This window comes from Salvelinus fontinalis, chromosome 37 (genome assembly GCF_029448725.1).
Source record: "Salvelinus fontinalis isolate EN_2023a chromosome 37, ASM2944872v1, whole genome shotgun sequence".
NCBI lineage: Eukaryota > Metazoa > Chordata > Actinopteri > Salmoniformes > Salmonidae > Salvelinus > Salvelinus fontinalis.
The window spans coordinates 30,637,395-30,656,076 of record NC_074701.1 but is presented as its reverse complement, the minus strand read 5'-3'; the positions used below and the strand labels follow the sequence as shown (position 1 = coordinate 30,656,076).

The 18,682-nt window shown below is 48.0% G+C and overlaps 1 protein-coding gene across 1 annotated transcript; it reads right to left on the bottom strand.

Annotated features, from left to right (window-relative positions):
* Window positions 1–225: 225 nt before the first annotated feature.
* On the bottom strand, window positions 226–6,767 carry LOC129835942 (catechol O-methyltransferase domain-containing protein 1-like). The gene is made up of 6 exons (XM_055901637.1): window positions 6,630–6,767; window positions 5,077–5,182; window positions 4,795–4,913; window positions 3,103–3,157; window positions 2,883–3,016; window positions 226–524 (listed from the first exon to the last, which is right to left on the bottom strand). Exons 1-6 carry the CDS (start codon window positions 6,765–6,767, stop codon window positions 372–374), a joined length of 705 nt encoding a protein of 234 aa, XP_055757612.1. The 3' UTR covers window positions 226–371.
* Between the last annotated feature and the right edge of the window lie 11,915 nt (window positions 6,768–18,682).

The following is an 18,682-nucleotide window of genomic DNA, read 5'->3' as shown; positions in this document are numbered from 1 at the left end:
CATTCCTCTGAGACGAGGCCTACCCCAAAACTACCACATGGTATTCTGTTGTCATTCAGTTAAGCCTGTACTCAATTGAAATCTAATAAACAATTATTTTAGTCACACCCTGAAAAAAACTAAAATCTCTGGGAGTGAAAGGTAGTTATTTAGCTCTTACTGAGACAGAGGCTGACATGTTTTCGAATTTCAAGTAAAAAGTGAATCTCACTCGTACACGTACAGTACTTGTTGAAAATAGCATCTATTTATTCCAGCCCTTCATGTTTACCACATCTCAAATAAATCCCAAATAAATCACAGTGGGTTTGGAGTAAGCATGGGTTAAGCATTTGTCATCACAGGTTAGTATGAGTTAGCATGTGTTATCGTTAGCGTTTGATGGCCAGGGTGAGTCCGTCGCCCACAGTGAGCATGCTCAGATCGATCCTCTGGTCCGTGTGGAGTTTCTTGTTGAGCTTGTCCAGAGCCTGGGAGGTCAGGTCATCAGGAGCAGGGTCCACCACTTTACCACTCCAGAGTACCTGGGGGGAGAAGGTGGGGGGATCAGAGATACAGGTGAGGTGTCCTGTGGTCAGAAGGTCAGAAAGACAGGTCAAGGAAGTGTAAATAGATGGACAGGTGATAGACAGGTCAAGGAAGGGTAATTAGAAAGACAGGTGATAGACAGGTGATAGACAGGTCAAGGAAGGGTAATTAGATAGACAGGTGCTAGACAGGTTAAGGAAGGGTAATCAGATAGACAGGTGATAGACAGGTCGAGGAAGGGTAATCAGATAGACAGGTGATAGACAGGTCAAGGAAGGGTAATCAGATAGACAGGTGATAGACAGGTCAAGGAAGGGTAATCAGATAGACAGGTGATAGACAGGTCAAGGAAGGGTAATCAGATAGACAGATTAGAGGAGTGAGGTGAAGTGTGAGACAAGTGAGGAGAGAGGCTCAGACTGAAGACAGAGGTGATAGGTTTCCCAAAGATTGGAAAGCTGCCGTGGTCATCCCTCTCTTCAAAGGGGAAGACACTCTAGACCCATTATGCTACAGACCTATATCTATCCTACCCTGCCTTTCTAAGGTCTTCGAAAGACAAGTCAACAAACAGATTACCGACCACTTCGAATCCCACCGTACCTTCTGCGCTGTGCAGTCTGGTTTCAGAGCTGGTCATGGGTGCACCTCAGCCACGCTCAAGGTCATAAACGATATCATAACTGCCATCAATAAGAGACATTAATGTGCAGCCGTATTCATCGACCTGGCCAAGGCTTTCGACTCTGTCAATCACCACATTCTTATTGGCAGACTCAACAGCCTTGGTTTCTCAAATGACTGCCTCGCCTGGTTCACCAACTACTTCTCTGATAGAGTTCAGTGTGTCAAATCGGAGGGCCTGTTGTCCGGACCTCTTGCAGTCTCTATGGGGGTGCCACAGGGTTCAATTCTCTGGCCACCTCTCTTCTCGGTATACATCAATGATGTCGCTCTCGCTGCTGGTGATTCTCTGATCCATCTCTACGCAGACGACACCCCTCTGGCCCTTCTTTGGACACTGTGTTAACTAACCTCCAGACGAGCTTCAATGTCATACAACTCTCCTTCCATGGCCTCCAACTGCTCTTAAATGCAAGTAAAACTAAGTGCATGCTCTTCAACCAATCACTGCCCACACATGCCCGCCCGTCCAGCATCACTACTCTGGACAGTTCTGACTTAGAATATGTGTACAACTACAAATACCTAGGTGTCTGGCTAGACTGTAAACTCTCCTTCCAGACTCACATTAAGCATCTCCAATCCAAAATTAAATCTAGAATCGGCATCCTATTTCATAACAAAGCATCCTTCACTCATGCAGCCAAACAAACCCTCGTAAAACTGACCACCCTACCGATCCTCGACTTTGGGGATGTCATCTATAAAATAGCCTCCAACATTCTACTCAACAAATTGGATGCAGTTTATCACAGTGCCATCCGTTTTGTCACCAAAGCCCCATATATTACCCACCACTGCGACCTGTACGCTCTCGTCGGCTGGCCATCGCTTCATACTCGTTGCCAAACCCACTGGCTCCAGGTCATCTACAAGTCTCTGCTAGGTAAAGCCCCGCCTTATCTCAGCTCACTGGTCACCATAGCAGCACCCACTTGTAGCACGCGCTCCAGCAGGTCACCCCCAAAGCCAATTCCTCCTTTGGCCGCCTCTCTTTCCAGCTCTCTGCTGCCAATGACTGGAACGAACTGCAAAAATCTCTGAAGCTGGAGACTCTTACCTCCCTCACTAGCTTTAAGCACCAGCTGTCAGAGCAGCTCACAGATCACTGCACCTGTACATAGCTCATCTGTAATTTGCCCATCCAATCTACCTCATCCCCATACTGTATTTATTTATTTATCTTATTCCTTTGCACCTCAGTATCTCTACTTGCACATTCATCTTCTGTACACCCTACCATTCCAGTGTTTAATTGCTATATTGTAATTACTTCGCCACCATGGCATATTTATTGCCTTACCTCTCTTATCCTACCTCATTTGCACATGTTGTATATAGATTTTTCTATTGTATTTTTGATTGTATGTTTGTTTATTCCATGTGTAACTCTGTGTTGTTCCATGTGTCGAACTTCTTTGCTTAATCTTGGCCAGGTCGCAGTTGTAAATGAGAACTTGTTCTCAACTAGCCTACCTGGTTAAATAAAGGTGAAATAAAAAATGTATAAATAAATCTTTCTCTGTTTTTTATATGTAGGCCTATCTTTTCATGCAACTTTACCTTAGTTAGCTTAAGAGATCAAATCGATTGCATGCTGGCATTATTCAAATCATATTCAAAATCACGACTCGCTTGTAGGAATAAAAGTTTGGGCATAGGCTACTCACATTATCGATGGCAATGATGCCCCCTTGTCTCACAAGCTCAAGAGACTTCTCGTAATATCTGTCATAGTTCCGTTTGTCCGCATCGATGAACACAAAGTCATAGGTGCCAGCTTCCCCAGCAGCTATCAACTCATCTAGGACAAACAAAAGATCACGTTGAAAAGGATTCATCCGTTTCACAACGGAATCGTGTTTGGGTTCTTTAAAATCAGTCACCTACCCAGTGTTTTTATACACATTTGAAGACGGACATTAATTTTATCCTCGACTCCGGCCTAGAAAAGATAAAGTATGACAAGGGTAGTTAGTCTAGGCATCTGTACTGTTAAGTCCATTTAAATGTTTCTATGTGCTTTAAATAAAATGTTGACTTGATTTCGAGTTTAGATTGTTTGAAGCAGGTAATACCAACCATTTTTTTTAAGAAGCTCTAATTTGGCATTGGGAAAAACACGAGATGAACTGTTACAAAAAAGACCCGCTTAAGCTAAAGAACACTCCGTAATGTTCACAACCACATATACTTTGAACTCACGAAAAGTGGGAGGTGTGGTCAAGAAACACTGGTATATTTTATCATCAGACCCAGCTTTGCCGGCTGAATTGAAAAATCACTCACTTATTGTGTATAGGAGAGGAATTTACGCGATAAATTGGTTCATGCAAACTGCCAGCCACAAAAGAAAATGTGTGTGAATATTGTGTGAAAGTGTGAATATTTCTGCCACCCACACACAGGAAACGGTTCCAAATAAATGACATTATTACGTGTTCCACCACCTATGTTATTTACATGATTAAATGTCCATGTGGGCTCAGCTATGTCGGTAAATCCTCCCGCTCTCTCAAACAGAGAATTAGTGAACATAAAAGTTCAATCAGGAGAAAGGAGAGGGATTATCCAGTCGCTGTACATTTTAATGACCTAAAACATGACATTTCCACCTTTAGATCTTGTGGCATAGAGAAAGTTAAGATATCAGACAGGGGAGGTGATATTAATAATAGTCTGAGTAAAAGAGAATGTTTTGGGATTTTCACCCTCCAGACATTATTTCCTAAAGGACTTAATGATGAAATGCCTATGTATGTTATGTTGTGAATTTGAATATTTGAATATGTGTGCCTATGTGCCTACTCTGATGTTTTCCGTACGATGTACCCAATGACTAATGGAAACTTGCTATGTCCTCATTGTGGTTTTACAGACGTGTATAATACGTCTTATTTATACACTTTTGTAATATTTATGCAATGCATATTGTTATATTTGGTGGCACTTATTTGTTTTTCCTTTGCCTCCAACCCCCTTTGATGTGTGGAACTGATGTGGGTGGGGCTAGGTGTAAATTTAAAAAAACACAAAAGCTCTGACGAAGGCCGTGAGGCCGATACGTAACCTTATTAAATATCAGTGATACTATCAAGAGCAGTGTGCGGTTTCCTTTTTCCTTCATCTTGTTCAACTGTTGCCATGCAGCTGTAAATAAGATTGTTCAGATGTGCGAGTGCCTTTTGAATTTTTTAACAGACAATACCAACCATTTTCTGTCACAATGGTTGACCTGTGTTGTGTACAGTAGTATTTCTACTGTTTGGAGGGGGGCATTAAGTTCACTGTAGGGATTCTCTGCTGCTTGGCTTTGCACCTTTTCGTAGACACTTTCTTCTGAGCAGACGGCCTCACTACTCCACCCACAGCACTTTGTGAAGTCTGACTGACAGATGTTAGATACTGAATATGCTGTATTGAAGCTTTTGGAGAGACAATCAATGTTTCTGAATTCCAACGGGTTGAATGGGTTTAGATGTTGTTTTGGGGTTGAATACTGGACAAACAGATCTAATTCCTGTCTAGAGGAATATTGGAGCAAGTAAACTAGCTGAATGACTAGAGGAATGTTGATCTGACCTCTTTAAAGAAAGGTTTAGCAATGTTCACGTATTCGTCGTCTATTTCACATGCTACCACTTGACCACTCTCTGGTACAACCAACGCCATGTTCAGGGTGTTGTACCCCGTGTACATCCCTGGAGAGAGGAAAATATTGACATTAGTCTCTTCTGATATTAGAATGAGGGCAGTTCATTCAGAATTAGTGAATGTTGAAAAGATTGGCACAATGAAAGATGTTCCAAATAATAGAGTAACATTAAATGTTTTCAGGATGAAGCTTGTTTTATCATTACATACCAATTTCAATGGTTTTGCTGGCGTTAATCAGTTTGGCCAAATTTGCCATCAGTTGTGCTTGTTCACTAGCAACCAGCATGATGCTCCATGGGTCCTCAAGGGTTTTCTGCAACATGAAGGAAGGAGAATTTTTATTTTATTTAACCTTTATTTAACTAGGTAAACCAGTTAATAACAAATTCAATGATGGCCTATCAAAAGGCCTTCTGCGGGGACGGGGGCTGGGATTCATGTTTTTTTATTTTTTTTAAATATAGGACAAAACACACATCACGACAAGAGAGACAACACAACACTGCATGCAGAGAGACCTAAGACAACAACATAGGAAGGCAGCAACACATGACAACACAGCATGGTAGCAACACATCATGACAACAACATGGTAGCAACACAACATAGTAGCAGCACAAAACATGGTACAAACATTATTGGGCACAGTCAACAGCACAAAGGGCAAGAAGGTAAAGACAACAATACATCACACAAAGCAGCCACAACTGTCAGTAAGAGTGTCCATGATTGAGTCTTTGAATGAAGAGATTGACATAAAACTGTCTAGTTTGAGTGTTTGTTGCAGCTCGTTCCAGTCGCTAGCTGCAGTGAACTGAAAGACGAGCGACCCAGGCATTTGAGTGCTTTGGGGACCTTTAACAGACTGTGACTGGCAGAATGGGTGTTGTATGTGGAAGATTAGGGCTGCAGTAGATATCTCAGATAGGGGGGAAGTGAGGCCTAAGAGGGTTTTATAAATAAGCATCAACCAGTGGGTCTTGCGACAGGTATACAGAGATGACCAGTTTACAGAGGAGTACAGAGTGCAGTGATGTGTCCTATAAGGAGCATTGGTGGCACATCTGATGGCCGAATGGTAAAGAACCTCTAGCGAGAGCATCCTTACCTGCCGATCTATCAATTATATCTCCATAATCTAGCCTGGGTAGGATGGTCATCTGAATCAGGGTTAGTTTGGCAGCTGGGGTGAAAGAGGAGCGATTACGATAGAGGAAACAAAGTCTAGATTTAACTTTAGCCTGCAGCTTTGATTTGTGCTGAGAGAAGGACAGTGTACCGTCTTGCCATACATGACCTTTGTTGTGGAGGTGTTCAGAACAAGGTTAAGGGTTGAGAAAGCTTGTTGGTCACTAAGAAAGCTTTGTTACAGAGCGTTTAACACAACATTTGATTTCAAACATCGACAAAAAAGACAAAAACATGACTTTTTTTATGACATAATCTAATCGAACCATGTAATTACACCGTATTGCTGACTGCAGCTTCTCAGCACAGTGTTTTTATAGTACTGTGCTGACCTCTAGTGGTTATAGTAGCCTATTGAACTGTCATGATACTGTAGAAAACCAGTGTCTGTACACATCTGGTTTGTATGTACAGTACATTCCTGCTTTTCATCTCATAAACACCCTGGTTCTCCCCAGTCTTACCAGTCCAACCCTAGCCCTAGTTTCATGTCCTCATCCCGGTTCAACCCTAACACTAGCCTCAAAAACAACCACAACCCTAACCCTGACTCTAACCCAGTCCAGCCTTACCAGTCTGAGTTTGGTCATGACAGGATGTTCTCTCAGTGAGTTGTTCACGACATACTGCAGCACTGGGTCGTTCTTCCCTCCACTGTGGCTCTTACCTGGCAGGGCAGATCCTATTCCTGTGCCTGACCAAAAAAACATCAGTTACAAATTTAGTTTTGCATGGTAACCCATCTAAACGTCATTTTGATTGTCAGCCCCAAAGCCGTGTTCGCAACCACGGCAAATATTGATTACAGCGGGTTCAGGATTTAGCAAGTTAACCTTTGTAAAGAATTATTTACTGTCAACATCAGGATAAGAAATTGCAGTGCTTAAAGATGTTAAAAAGATGGATATTCTCTGAGTCTGTGCCCTTGTTTGGCCTGTAAGGAAAAAACAGAATGGTGTGGGCTTACTGGTCAAAAACAGCTGATTTTGCAGCTCAGCCAATGAGATGTGCATGCACTTGGATATTCAAATGATCTACCAACTCAGAGTTCCATGTGGGGTCAAGCTGCTCTGGCTGCCCCTGATGTCCAGCATGCAGACTTGCCTTTGCAGCTTGTAAACCACGTTGTGTGGAGGCTCTGTTTTGACACTCTTTCTTGTTGGTTAGCCGTCTATCTACGTTTGCAGCGATTGCTAGCATGCTAGCTAAGTGCTTCTTAACAGCCAACTCTTATTAACCACATAATTTGAAAAAGTGATTGGCGAGATAGTTGTTGCAATCCTGGGGCCTCATTTATAGCCATTGTGTAAATTGCACACTAAACTTGGTGCATGGCATGCATATGTATGTTTCCTATTGACTAATCAGGCCCGTCCTGAAACTGTGTGTGTATCAACAAACATTAAACCCCCGCCTGAAAATGCCCATCGTTCACCTTTTATTGTGACAATAACGCCCTTTTTCCTGTATACTTTGGAACTAGGGCAAGTCATTTTTCTAAAGGAAATAGCGAACTTGATCAAATGTCTTTGAAGGTGATGACAGAATGTTTAACCTTTGCAGTGACATTTGCTGTAGGCCGTGGCTATCTGACAGACAAAAAGTTTACATGGCCGTAAGTGAAGGTACATCTCTTGGCACACCATATAAAGTCAAAGTGCATTCTCACCAATTAGATAAGCAGCTTGAACTTTGGCTCACTCAAAAAGTGGAAGAAATTACATATACTGTAGCCATCACTTTTTAGCACAGATAGTTGGATGAAATACAAACAAACCTTGCAAACATTTCTAAGCGAGGGCACATATTTCAGCCTTGTGGCTTTCCGCTTTCAACAACCCGGTCGCATTCCGCTTCGCTCCACAGGTAGTATCGCATTTCATTTCATTTCATTACAGTACAACGGTTTAATTTGTTTGATCTTAGCTAGCTACATAGCTGTCTTTGTATCAAAGATAATTTGTGTAGTTTATAGCAATTATCTAGGTTAGCTAGCCAGCTATTTTCGTCCTTTTAACGTAACGTAACGTAATCAACACTGCTAACTAGCCAGCTAGCCACCGAATAGCAGCACTGTAGAAACTATTACATTCAACGGAACAACGGAACGACTTGATTAGTGTAGTGTTAGCTAGCTAAATAGTTGTCTTTGCTGTCTTTGTATCTAAGATAACTGTGGAGTCTAGAGTAATTTTGGTTAGCTAGCCAGCTATTTTCGTCCGCTGCGCTGCCGTTTTCCTACCTAGTCAACACTGCTAGTCAACACTGCTAACACTGCTAACACTGCTAGCTAGCCAACTTCTACCGAATAGCAGCACTGTAGAAACTATTACATTACAACGGTACGATTTGATTAGTGTAGTGTTAGCTAGCTAGTGTTAGCTAGCTACATAGTTGTCTTTGCTGTCCTTGTATCTAAGACAATTGCGTAGTTTAGACTAATTATCTAGCCAGTTACCGAGGTCACCTAGCCAGCTACACTTTCAAACAAAGTCAACAACGCAGCCACTGCTAGCTAGCCTACCTCAGCAGTACTGTATCATTTTAATCATTTTAGTCAATAAGATTTTTGCAACGTAAGCTTAACTTTCTGAACATTCGAGACGTGTAGTCCACTTGTCATTCCAATCTCCTTTGCATTAGCGTAGCCTCTTCTGTAGCCGGTCAACTATGTGTCTGTCTATCCCTGTTCTCTCCTCTCTGCACAGACCATACAAACGCTTCACACCGCGTGGCCGCGGCCACCCTAACCTGGTGGTCCCAGCGCGCACGACCCACGTGGAGTTCCAGGTCTCCGGCAGCCTCTGGAACTGCCGATCTGCGGCCAACAAGGCAGAGTTCATCTCAACCTATGCTTCCCTCCAGTCCCTCGACTTCTTGGCACTGACGGAAACATGGATCACCACAGATAACACTGCTACTCCTACTGCTCTCTTTTCGTCTGCCCACGTGTTCTCGCACACCCCGAGAGCTTCTGGTCAGCGGGGTGGTGGCACCGGGATCCTCATCTCTCCCAAGTGGTCATTCTCTCTTTCTCCCCTTACCCATCTGTCTATCGCCTCCTTTGAATTCCATGCTGTCACAGTTACCAGCCCTTTCAAGCTTAACATCCTTATCATTTATCGCCCTCCAGGTTCCCTCGGAGAGTTCATCAATGAGCTTGATGCCTTGATAAGCTCCTTTCCTGAGGACGGCTCACCTCTCACAGTTCTGGGTGACTTTAACCTCCCCACGTCTACCTTTGACTCATTCCTCTCTGCCTCCTTCTTTCCACTCCTCTCCTCTTTTGACCTCACCCTCTCACCTTCCCCCCCTACTCACAAGGCAGGCAATACACTTGACCTCATCTTTACTAGATGCTGTTCTTCCACTAACCTCATTGCAACTCCCCTCCAAGTCTCCGACCACTACCTTGTATCCTTTTCCCTCTCGCTCTCATCCAACACTTCCCACACTGCCCCTACTCGGATGGTATCGCGCCGTCCCAACCTTCGCTCTCTCTCCCCCGCTACTCTCTCCTCTTCCATCCTATCATCTCTTCCCTCTGCTCAAACCTTCTCTAACCTATCTCCTGATTCTGCCTCCTCAACCCTCCTCTCCTCCCTTTCTGCATCCTTTGACTCTCTATGTCCCCTATCCTCCAGGCCGGCTCGTTCCTCCCCTCCCGCTCCGTGGCTCGACGACTCATTGCGAGCTCACAGAAACTCGCCTCCCTGCGGACCTGGCATCCTTTCACTCCCTCCTCTCTACATTTTCCTCTTCTGTCTCTGCTGCTAAAGCCACTTTCAACCACTCTAAATTCCAAGCATCTGCCTCTAACCCTAGGAAGCTCTTTGCCACCTTCTCCTCCCTCCTGAATCCTCCCCCCCCCCCCCTCCCTCTCTGCAGATGACTTCGTCAACCATTTTGAAAAGAAGGTCGACGACATCCGATCCTCGTTTGCTAAGTCAAACGACACCGCTGGTTCTGCTCACACCCTGTGCTACCCTGTGCTCTGACCTCTTTCTCCCCTCTCTCTCCAGATGAAATCTCGCGTCTTGTGACGGCCGGCCACCCAACAACCTGCCCGCTTGACCCTATCCCCTCCTCTCTTCTCCAGACCATTTCCGGAGACCTTCTCCCTTACCTCACCTCGCTCATCAACTCATCCTTGACCGCTGGCTACGTCCCTTCCGTCTTCAAGAGAGCGAGAGTTGCACCCCTTCTGAAAAAACCTACACTCGATCCCTCCGATGTCAACAACTACAGACCAGTATCCCTTCTTTCTTTTCTCTCCAAAACTCTTGAACGTGCCGTCCTTGGCCAGGTCTCCTGCAATCTCTCTCAGAATGACCTTCTTGATCCAAATCAGTCAGGTTTCAAGACTAGTCATTCAACTGAGACTGCTCTTCTCTGTATCACGGAGGCGCTCCGCACTGCTAAAGCTAACTCTCTCTCCTCTGCTCTCATCCTTCTAGACCTATCGGCTGCCTTCGATACTGTGAACCATCAGATCCTCCTCTCCACCCTCTCCGAGTTGGGCATCTCCGGCGCGGCCCACGCTTGGACTGCGTCCTACCTGACAGGTCGCTCCTACCAGGTGGCGTGGCGAGAATCTGTCTCCTCACCACGTGCTCTCACCACTGGTGTCCCCCAGGGCTCTGTTCTAGGCCCTCTCCTATTCTCGCTATACACCAAGTCACTTAGCTCTGTCATAACCTCACATGGTCTCTCCTATCACTGCTATGCAGACGACACACAATTAATCTTCTCCTTTCCCCCTTCTGATGACCAGGTGGCGAATCGCATCTCTGCATGTCTGGCAGACATATCAGTGTGGATGACGGATCACCACCTCAAGCTGAACCTCGGCAAGACGGAGCTGCTCTTCCTCCCGGGGAAGGACTGCCCGTTCCATGATCTCGCCATCACGGTTGACAACTCCATTGTGTCCTCCTCCCAGAGCGCTAAGAACCTTGGCGTGATCCTGGACAACACCCTGTCGTTCTCAACTAACATCAAGGCGGTGGCCCGTTCCTGTAGGTTCATGCTCTACAACATCCGCAGAGTACGACCCTGCCTCACACAGGAAGCGGCGCAGGTCCTAATCCAGGCACTTGTCATCTCCCGTCTGGATTACTGCAACTCGCTGTTGGCTGGGCTCCCTGCCTGTGCCATTAAACCCCTACAACTCATCCAGAACGCCGCAGCCCGTCTGGTGTTCAACCTTCCCAAGTTCTCCCACGTCACCCCGCTCCTCCGCTCTCTCCACTGGCTTCCAGTTGAAGCTCGCATCCGCTACAAGACCATGGTGCTTGCCTACGGAGCTGTGAGGGGAACGGCACCTCAGTACCTTCAGGCTCTGATCAGGCCCTACACCCAAACAAGGGCACTGCGTTCATCCACCTCTGGCCTGCTCGCCTCCCTACCACTGAGGAAGTACAGTTCCCGCTCAGCCCAGTCAAAACTGTTCGCTGCTCTGGCACCCCAATGGTGGAACAAACTCCCTGACGACGCCAGGACAGCGGAGTCAATCACCACCTTCCGGAGACACCTGAAACCCCACCTCTTTAAGGAATACCTAGGATAGGATAAAGTAATCCTTCTGACCCCCCCCCCCCCTTAAAAGATTTAGATGCACTATTGTAAAGTGCCTGTTCCACTGGATATCTTAAGGTGAATGCACCAATTTGTAAGTCGCTCTGGATAAGAGCGTCTGCTAAATGACTTAAATGTAAATGTAAATGTATGTAAGACAACAACAAAGGCAAATAGCTGTTGTCACGTTCCTGACCTGTTTTCTGTTGTTTGGTATGTGTTTAATTGGTCAGGGCGTGAGTTTGGGTGGGTAGTCTATGTTATGTGTTTTCTATGTTGGGTTAATGGGTTGCCTGGTATGGCTCTCAATTAGAGGCAGGTGGTTTTCATTTCCTCTGATTGAGAGTCATATTAAGGTAGGTTGTTCTCACTGTTTGTTTGTGGGTGATTGTTCCTGTGTCTGTGTAATCCACATGGGACTGTTTCGTTTGTTCGTTCGTTTTAGGTAGTCTGTTCCTGTTCTTGCGTCCTTCGTCTATATGTAAGTTCGTTTGTTTCAGGTCTGTTGCCTCCGTTTATTGTTTTGTAGTTTGTTCTAGTGTTTTGTCAGTGTTTCGTCTGTTTTGAAATAAATAGTTATGTATTCATCACCCGCTGCGCCTTGGTCCGTTCATACACCACCAGAGGAAAGTTACAGAATCACCCACCAAACCCGGATCAAGCAGCGGGTTAACGGACAGCGCACGAAGCAGGATTTCTGGTCTTGGGAGGAAATCATGGAAGGAAAAGGACCATGGGCTAAAGTTGAAGTGAATCGCAGCCCATGGGAACAGCGGGAGGCAGATCGGAGAGCGGAGGAAACCGGAGAGAGGAACCGGCGTTATGAGGGGACGCATCTAGCACGGAAGCCCGACAGCCCGCAAGTACAACCCAAAAATGTCTTGGGGGGGGGGGGGGGGGGGGGGGGGGGGAGGCTAAGAGGTAGTGGGTCTAAGTGGGTCTAGGGCAGGTAGGAGACCTGCGCCCACTTCCCGGGAGTACGGGCAGACACCGTGTTACGCAGTAGAGCGCACGGTGTCTCCTGTACGTTTGCATAGCCCGGTGCGCTTTATTCCACCTCCCCGCACTGGTAGGGCTAGATTGAGCATTGAGCCAAGTGCCATGAAGCCGGCTCTACATATCTGGCCACCAGTACGTCTCCTTGGGCCGGCTTACATGGCACCAGCCTTACGCATGGTGTCCCCGGTTCGCCTACATAGCCCGGTGCGGGTTATTCCACCTCCACGCACTGGACAGGCGACGGGGAGCATACAACCAGGTAAGGTTGGGCAGGCTCAGTGCTCAAGGGAGCCAGTACGCCTACACGGTCCGGTATATCCGGCACCACCTTCCCGCCCCAGCTCAGTACCACCAGTGCCTACACCACGCACCAGGCTTCCAGTGCGTCTCCAGAGCCCTGTTCCTCCTCCACGCACTCTCCCTGTGGTGCGTGTCTCAAGCTCAGTGCCTCCAGTCATGAGCTGCCCTCCAGTCATGAGCAGCCCTCCAGTCATGAGCTGCCCTCCAGTCATGAGCTGCCTTCCAGTCATGAGCTGCCACTCAGTCCGGAGCTGCCACTAGTCCAGAGTTGTCCCTCTGTCCTAAGCTACCTCTTTGTCCTGAACTACCTCTCTGTCCTGAGTTGTCTCCTCTATTGTAAAGGGGCGTTGGTGAAGGTTCCTGGACCATGGTCGGGGGCGAGGGTCGCCACTCAAGGGACGCTAAGGAGGTGGACAAAGACAGTGGTGCAGTGGTGTCCTCGTCCACCGCCGGAGCCGCCACCGCGGACAGATGCCCACCCAGACCCTCCCCTTGAGTTTTAGGGGTGCGCCCGGAGTTCGCACCTTGAGGGGGGGGGTTCTGTCACATTCCTGACCTGTTTTCTGTTGTTTGGTATGTGTTTAATTGGTCAGGGTGTGAGTTTGGGTGGGTAGTCTATGTTATGTGTTTTCTATGTTGGGTTAAAGATCCCATGGCACTTATCGTAAGAGTAGGGGTGTTAACCCCGGTGTCCTGGCTAAATTCCCAATCTGGCCCTCAAACCATCATGGTCACCTAATAATCCCCAGTTTACAATTGGCTCATTCATCCCCCTCCTCTCCCCTGTAACTATTCCCCAGGTCGTTGCTGCAAATGAGAACGTGTTCTCAGTCAACTTACCTGGTAAAATAACGGTAAAATAAATAAATAAAAATAAATAAAACCTGGGTGGTCTGCCCTTTACTGTAAGGACTGACCACTCTGCTCTCCAGTGGCTCATGTCTTTCAGAGAGCCAAAGGGGCAGGTGGCACGCTGGTTGGAGGAGCTTCAGCCGTATGACTTCACAGTGGTGCACAGGGCAGGGACACGCCACTCCAACGCCGACGCCATGTCCCGTCGGCCCTGTACTGCAGACGGCTGCCGCCACTGTGAGCGGAGAGAGGCACGGGAGAGTGAGCTGTGTGCAGAGGAGGGGGTCTGTGCCACAGTGTGTCGGGCGAGCGGGCCTGTCTGCAGTGAGCTGCAGACTGTCGACGTGGCTGAATGGGGGCAGCAGCAGGGATGGGACACAGACCTACAGCCAGTGCTACAGTGGGTAGAGGCGCAGGTGAGGCCACCATGGGAAGAGGTGACAGCGCTCTCATTCGCAACCAAAGGGTTGTGGTCAAAGTTTGAGCGACTGCGGCTGGCTGATGGCGTGCTACAGCGGGCATGGAAGGAGTCGGCTACGGGAGAGGAGAGGTGGCAGGTGGTGGTCCAAAAAGCATTGCGGGAGGCTGTGCTCCAGAGTACTCATGGGGGTTGGGGACTGGACACTTCGGGGTCACAAAAACACTGCGCCGCCTCCGTCAGGGATTTTACTGGGGGCAGGACAAGAGGGATGTGGAGGACTTTTACCGCCGCTGTGAGAACTGCACAGCGAGAAAGGGCCCCCCAGGCCGCTCTCATGCTCTCATTGATGTAGTTGGGCCATTCCCCACCACAGACAGTGGAAACCGTTGGGTGCTCACGGCCATGGACTATATCACAAAATGGCCCGAGGCCTATGCTCTGCCTGACCAGGAGGCAGAGACCATTGTCGACGCCCTGACAGCGGGGATGTTCAGCAGGTTTGGAGCTGCGGAGTCCATCCACAGCGACCAAGGCAGAAACTTCGAGTCCCGTGTGTTCGCCACTATGTGTGAGAGGCTGGGTATGCACAAGACCTGCACTACTCCTCTCCATCCTCAAAGTGATGGCCTTGTGGAGCGCTTCAACAAAATGCTTGGACAGCAGCTGGCCATCGTCTCTTCCAAACACCAGCGTGACTGGGACAAGCACCTGCCTATGGTCCTCATGGCATGCCGCTCCGCTGTCCAAGACCCCACCTCCTGCACGCCTGCCCTCCTCATGCTGGGGAGAGAGATCCGCACCCCTGCGGAGATGGCGTTTGGTCGGCCCCTGGATAGCCCTCATGTTCCCCCAGGGCCGGAGTATGCCCGGAGACTCCAGGACCGCCTGGAGACAGCCCACACCTTCGCCAGAGAGCAGCAGGTGTGAGGCAGAAGAGGAACTATGACGTGCACACCCGGGGAAGGCACTTTGTGGCTGGGGAGCTGGTCTGGGTCTACAGCCCCCTAAGGAAAAAAGGCAGATGCCCCAAGTTGGACAGTCACTGAGTGGGACCCTGCAGTGTCCTGGAGATGGTAGGGGAGGTTGTTTACCGGGTGCAGCTTCCTCCCAGGGGGAGAAAGGTGACAATGCACCGGGACAGGATAGCCCCATACAGCCTCTTCTCCCCAAACCCCAGGGACCCCCACAATTCCCCTCTCTGGCAATGACATTCTCCAGGCACCCACCCCCAGGTGCCGCAGACAAGGCTCCAGACAGCCCACTCCCCGTCTCCCTCCTTGTGTCACCGTGTGGTTCCCCAGAGCCACGGACTGTATAACCCGTTCCCGGTTCCTTGTCCCCCATATCCCTGCCTTCATCCCCTGGTTCCCAGAGGGGCACTCTGCAACCATCACGGCCACGCAGGCAAAGGAGACCTCCGGGTCGCATCAGAGACTTTGTTTGTTCCCTCGGGGACGAGGGACTTTGTGGTGGGGGGGGCTGTGTAGCGACCCGCACAGACAGCTGTGTGTTATGTGTTAGGCTAGGAGGTGGTTGTGTTGTACTTACCAGTACCCATTGTTCGCGGTGTCCGGCATGCCAATCAACCTGCTATCTGCCAATCGGGGGAATGCCCGGAATGTTCTGATGCCGGGAATCCTGGCGGTTGGCGGAGTGGCGTGGAGGGGGGTTGGGTAGGGGGATGGAGCATTGGAAGTTAAGACCAGGTTTAGCCTTTGTTCTCTCTCTTACGTCTGGCCTTCACAAGAGAAGGTCACGGTTGGCTTGTGGGTTATCTTTCATTTATTTGGCGTGGGCTACGGCCAAACAGTAGCTTGTGTAAAGTTGGGTTAATAAACTGTCAATTCGTAAACTCAATCCTCTGTCTGGACAATTGTTCCTTTATGATCTAGTCAGGTCATTACAATACTAATCTACTTGCCTGCTTGCAATGCAAAACTTCAACCACTAGAAAGTGCATACACAGTCTAAAGTTTGCTGGAAGGTGAGCACATTTTCAAGTCAAGTTCAGTTTTTATAAATTCTAACTTTTGTGTGAAAACTGGTGCACGCACATTTTGGGGTATATTTTGTATGTATGTAAATGTTTATAAATGGTAACATCCGGTTTGGAGCGAGCGGTCGCATTTGCATTCGCTCTGCAGGTAGTATAACTTTTCATTACATTTCATTACATTTCATTATAGTACAACGGTTTAATTTGTCTAACCTTAGCAATTTCTTCTTAGCTAGCTACTTAGCCGTCTGTGTATAAAAGATAATTGCGTAATTATCGTATTCCGTCGTCTATCGTAGTCCACACTGCTATCTGCCCAGCAGCTAGCAAACGTCCACCGTCTACCGAATAGTAGTATAACTTTTCATTACATTTCATTATAGTACAACGGTCTGATTTTCATTTTCATTACAGTACAACGGTTTGGTTTGTTTGATCTTAGCTAGCTACATAGCCGTCTTTGCATCAAACATAATTGTGTGGTTATTGAGGTTCGCCAGCCAGCTATTTTCGCCCTAACGTAACGCAACGTAGCCAACACTGCTAGCTAGCCAGCTTGCCACCGAATAGCAGCATTGTAGAAACGAGTGCATTACAACGGAACGACTTGATCAGTGTAGTGTTGGCTGACTACACAGTTGTCTTTGCTATCTTTGATTTGTATTTGTTCGATCTTAGCTAGCTACTTAGCTGGCTACATAGCCGTCTTTGTATCGGTGATAATTGTGTAGTTATGAAGGTTCGCTGAGGTTCGCTAGCCAGGTATTCTCGCCCTAACGTAACGTAACGTAACGTAGTCAACCCTGCTAGCTAGCCAGCTAGCCACCGATTAGCAGCACTGTAGAAACGATTACATTACAACGGAACGACTTGACTTGTGTAGTGTTAGCTAGCTACATAGTTTTCTTTGCTATCTTTGTATCTAAGATAATTGTGTAGCTTTGAGTAATTATCGGTTAGCTAGCCAGCTATTTTTCGCCTGCCGCGCTGCCGTCCTCCTACCTAGCCAACACTGCTAGCTAGCCAACTTCTACCGAATAGCAGCACTGTAGAAACTTACATTACAACGGAACGACTTGATTAGCGTAGTGTTAGCTAGTTGTCTTTGCTGTCCTTGTATCCATGATAATTGTGTAGTTTAGAGAAATTTAGTGAAATTGTCGAGGTTACCTAGCCAGCTTCACTTTCAACAACGTAGCCACTGCTAGCCAGGCTACTTCACCAGCCAGCAGTACTATATCATTTTAGTCAATAAGATCTTGTATTTTATTTTATATTTTTTTGCAACGTAAGCTTAACTTTCTGAACATTCGAGACGTGTAGCCCACTTGTCATTCTAATCTCCTTTGCATTAGCGTAGCCTCTTCTGTAGCCTGTCAACCATGTGTCTGTCTATCCCTGTTCTCTCCTCTCTGCACAGACCATACAAACGCTTCACACCGCGTGGCCGCGCCCACCCTAACCTGGTGGTCCCAGCCCGCACGACCCACGTGGAGTTCCAGGTCTCCGGTAGCCTCTGGAACTGCCGATCTGCGGCCAACAAGGCAGAGCTCATCTCAGCCTATGCGTCCCTCCAGTCCCTCGACTTCCTGGCACTGACGGAAACATGGCTCACCACAGATAACACTGCTACTCCTACTGCTCTCTCTTCGTCTGCCCACGTGTTCTCGCACACCCCGAGACCTTCTGGTCAGCGGGGTGGTGGCACCGGGATCCTCATCTCTCCCAAGTGGTCATTCTCTCTTTCTCCCCTTACCCATCTGTCTATCGCCTCCTTTGAATTCCATGCTGTCACAGTTACCAGCCCTTTCAAGCTTAACATCCTTATCATTTATCGCCCTCCAGGTTCCCTTGGAGAGTTCATCAATGAGCTTGATGCCTTGATAAGCTCCTTTCCTGAGGACGGCTCACCTCTCACAGTTCTGGGTGACTTTAACCTCCCCATGTCTACCTTTGACTCATTCCTCTCTGCCTCCTTCTTTCCACTCCTCTCCTCTTTTGACCTCACCCTCTCACCTTCCCCCCCTACTCACAAGGCAGGCAATACGCTTGACCTCATCTTTACTAGATGCTGTTCTTCCACTAACCTCATTGCAACTCCCCTCCAAGTCTCCGACCACTACCTTGTATCCTTTTCCCTCTCGCTCTCATCCAACACTTCCCACACTGCCCCTACTCGGATGGTATCGCGCCGTCCCAACCTCCGCTCTCTCTCCCCCGCTACTCTCTCCTCTTCCATCCTATCATCTCTTCCCTCTGCCCAAACCTTCTCCAACCTATCTCCTGATTCTGCCTCCTCAACCCTCCTCTCCTCCCTTTCTGCATCCTTTGACTCTCTATGTCCCCTATCCTCCAGGCCGGCTCGGTCCTCCCCTCCCGCTCCGTGGCTCGACGACTCATTGCGAGCTCACAGAACAGGGCTCCGGGCAGCCGAGCGGAAATGGAGGAAAACTCGCCTCCCTGCGGACCTGGCATCCTTT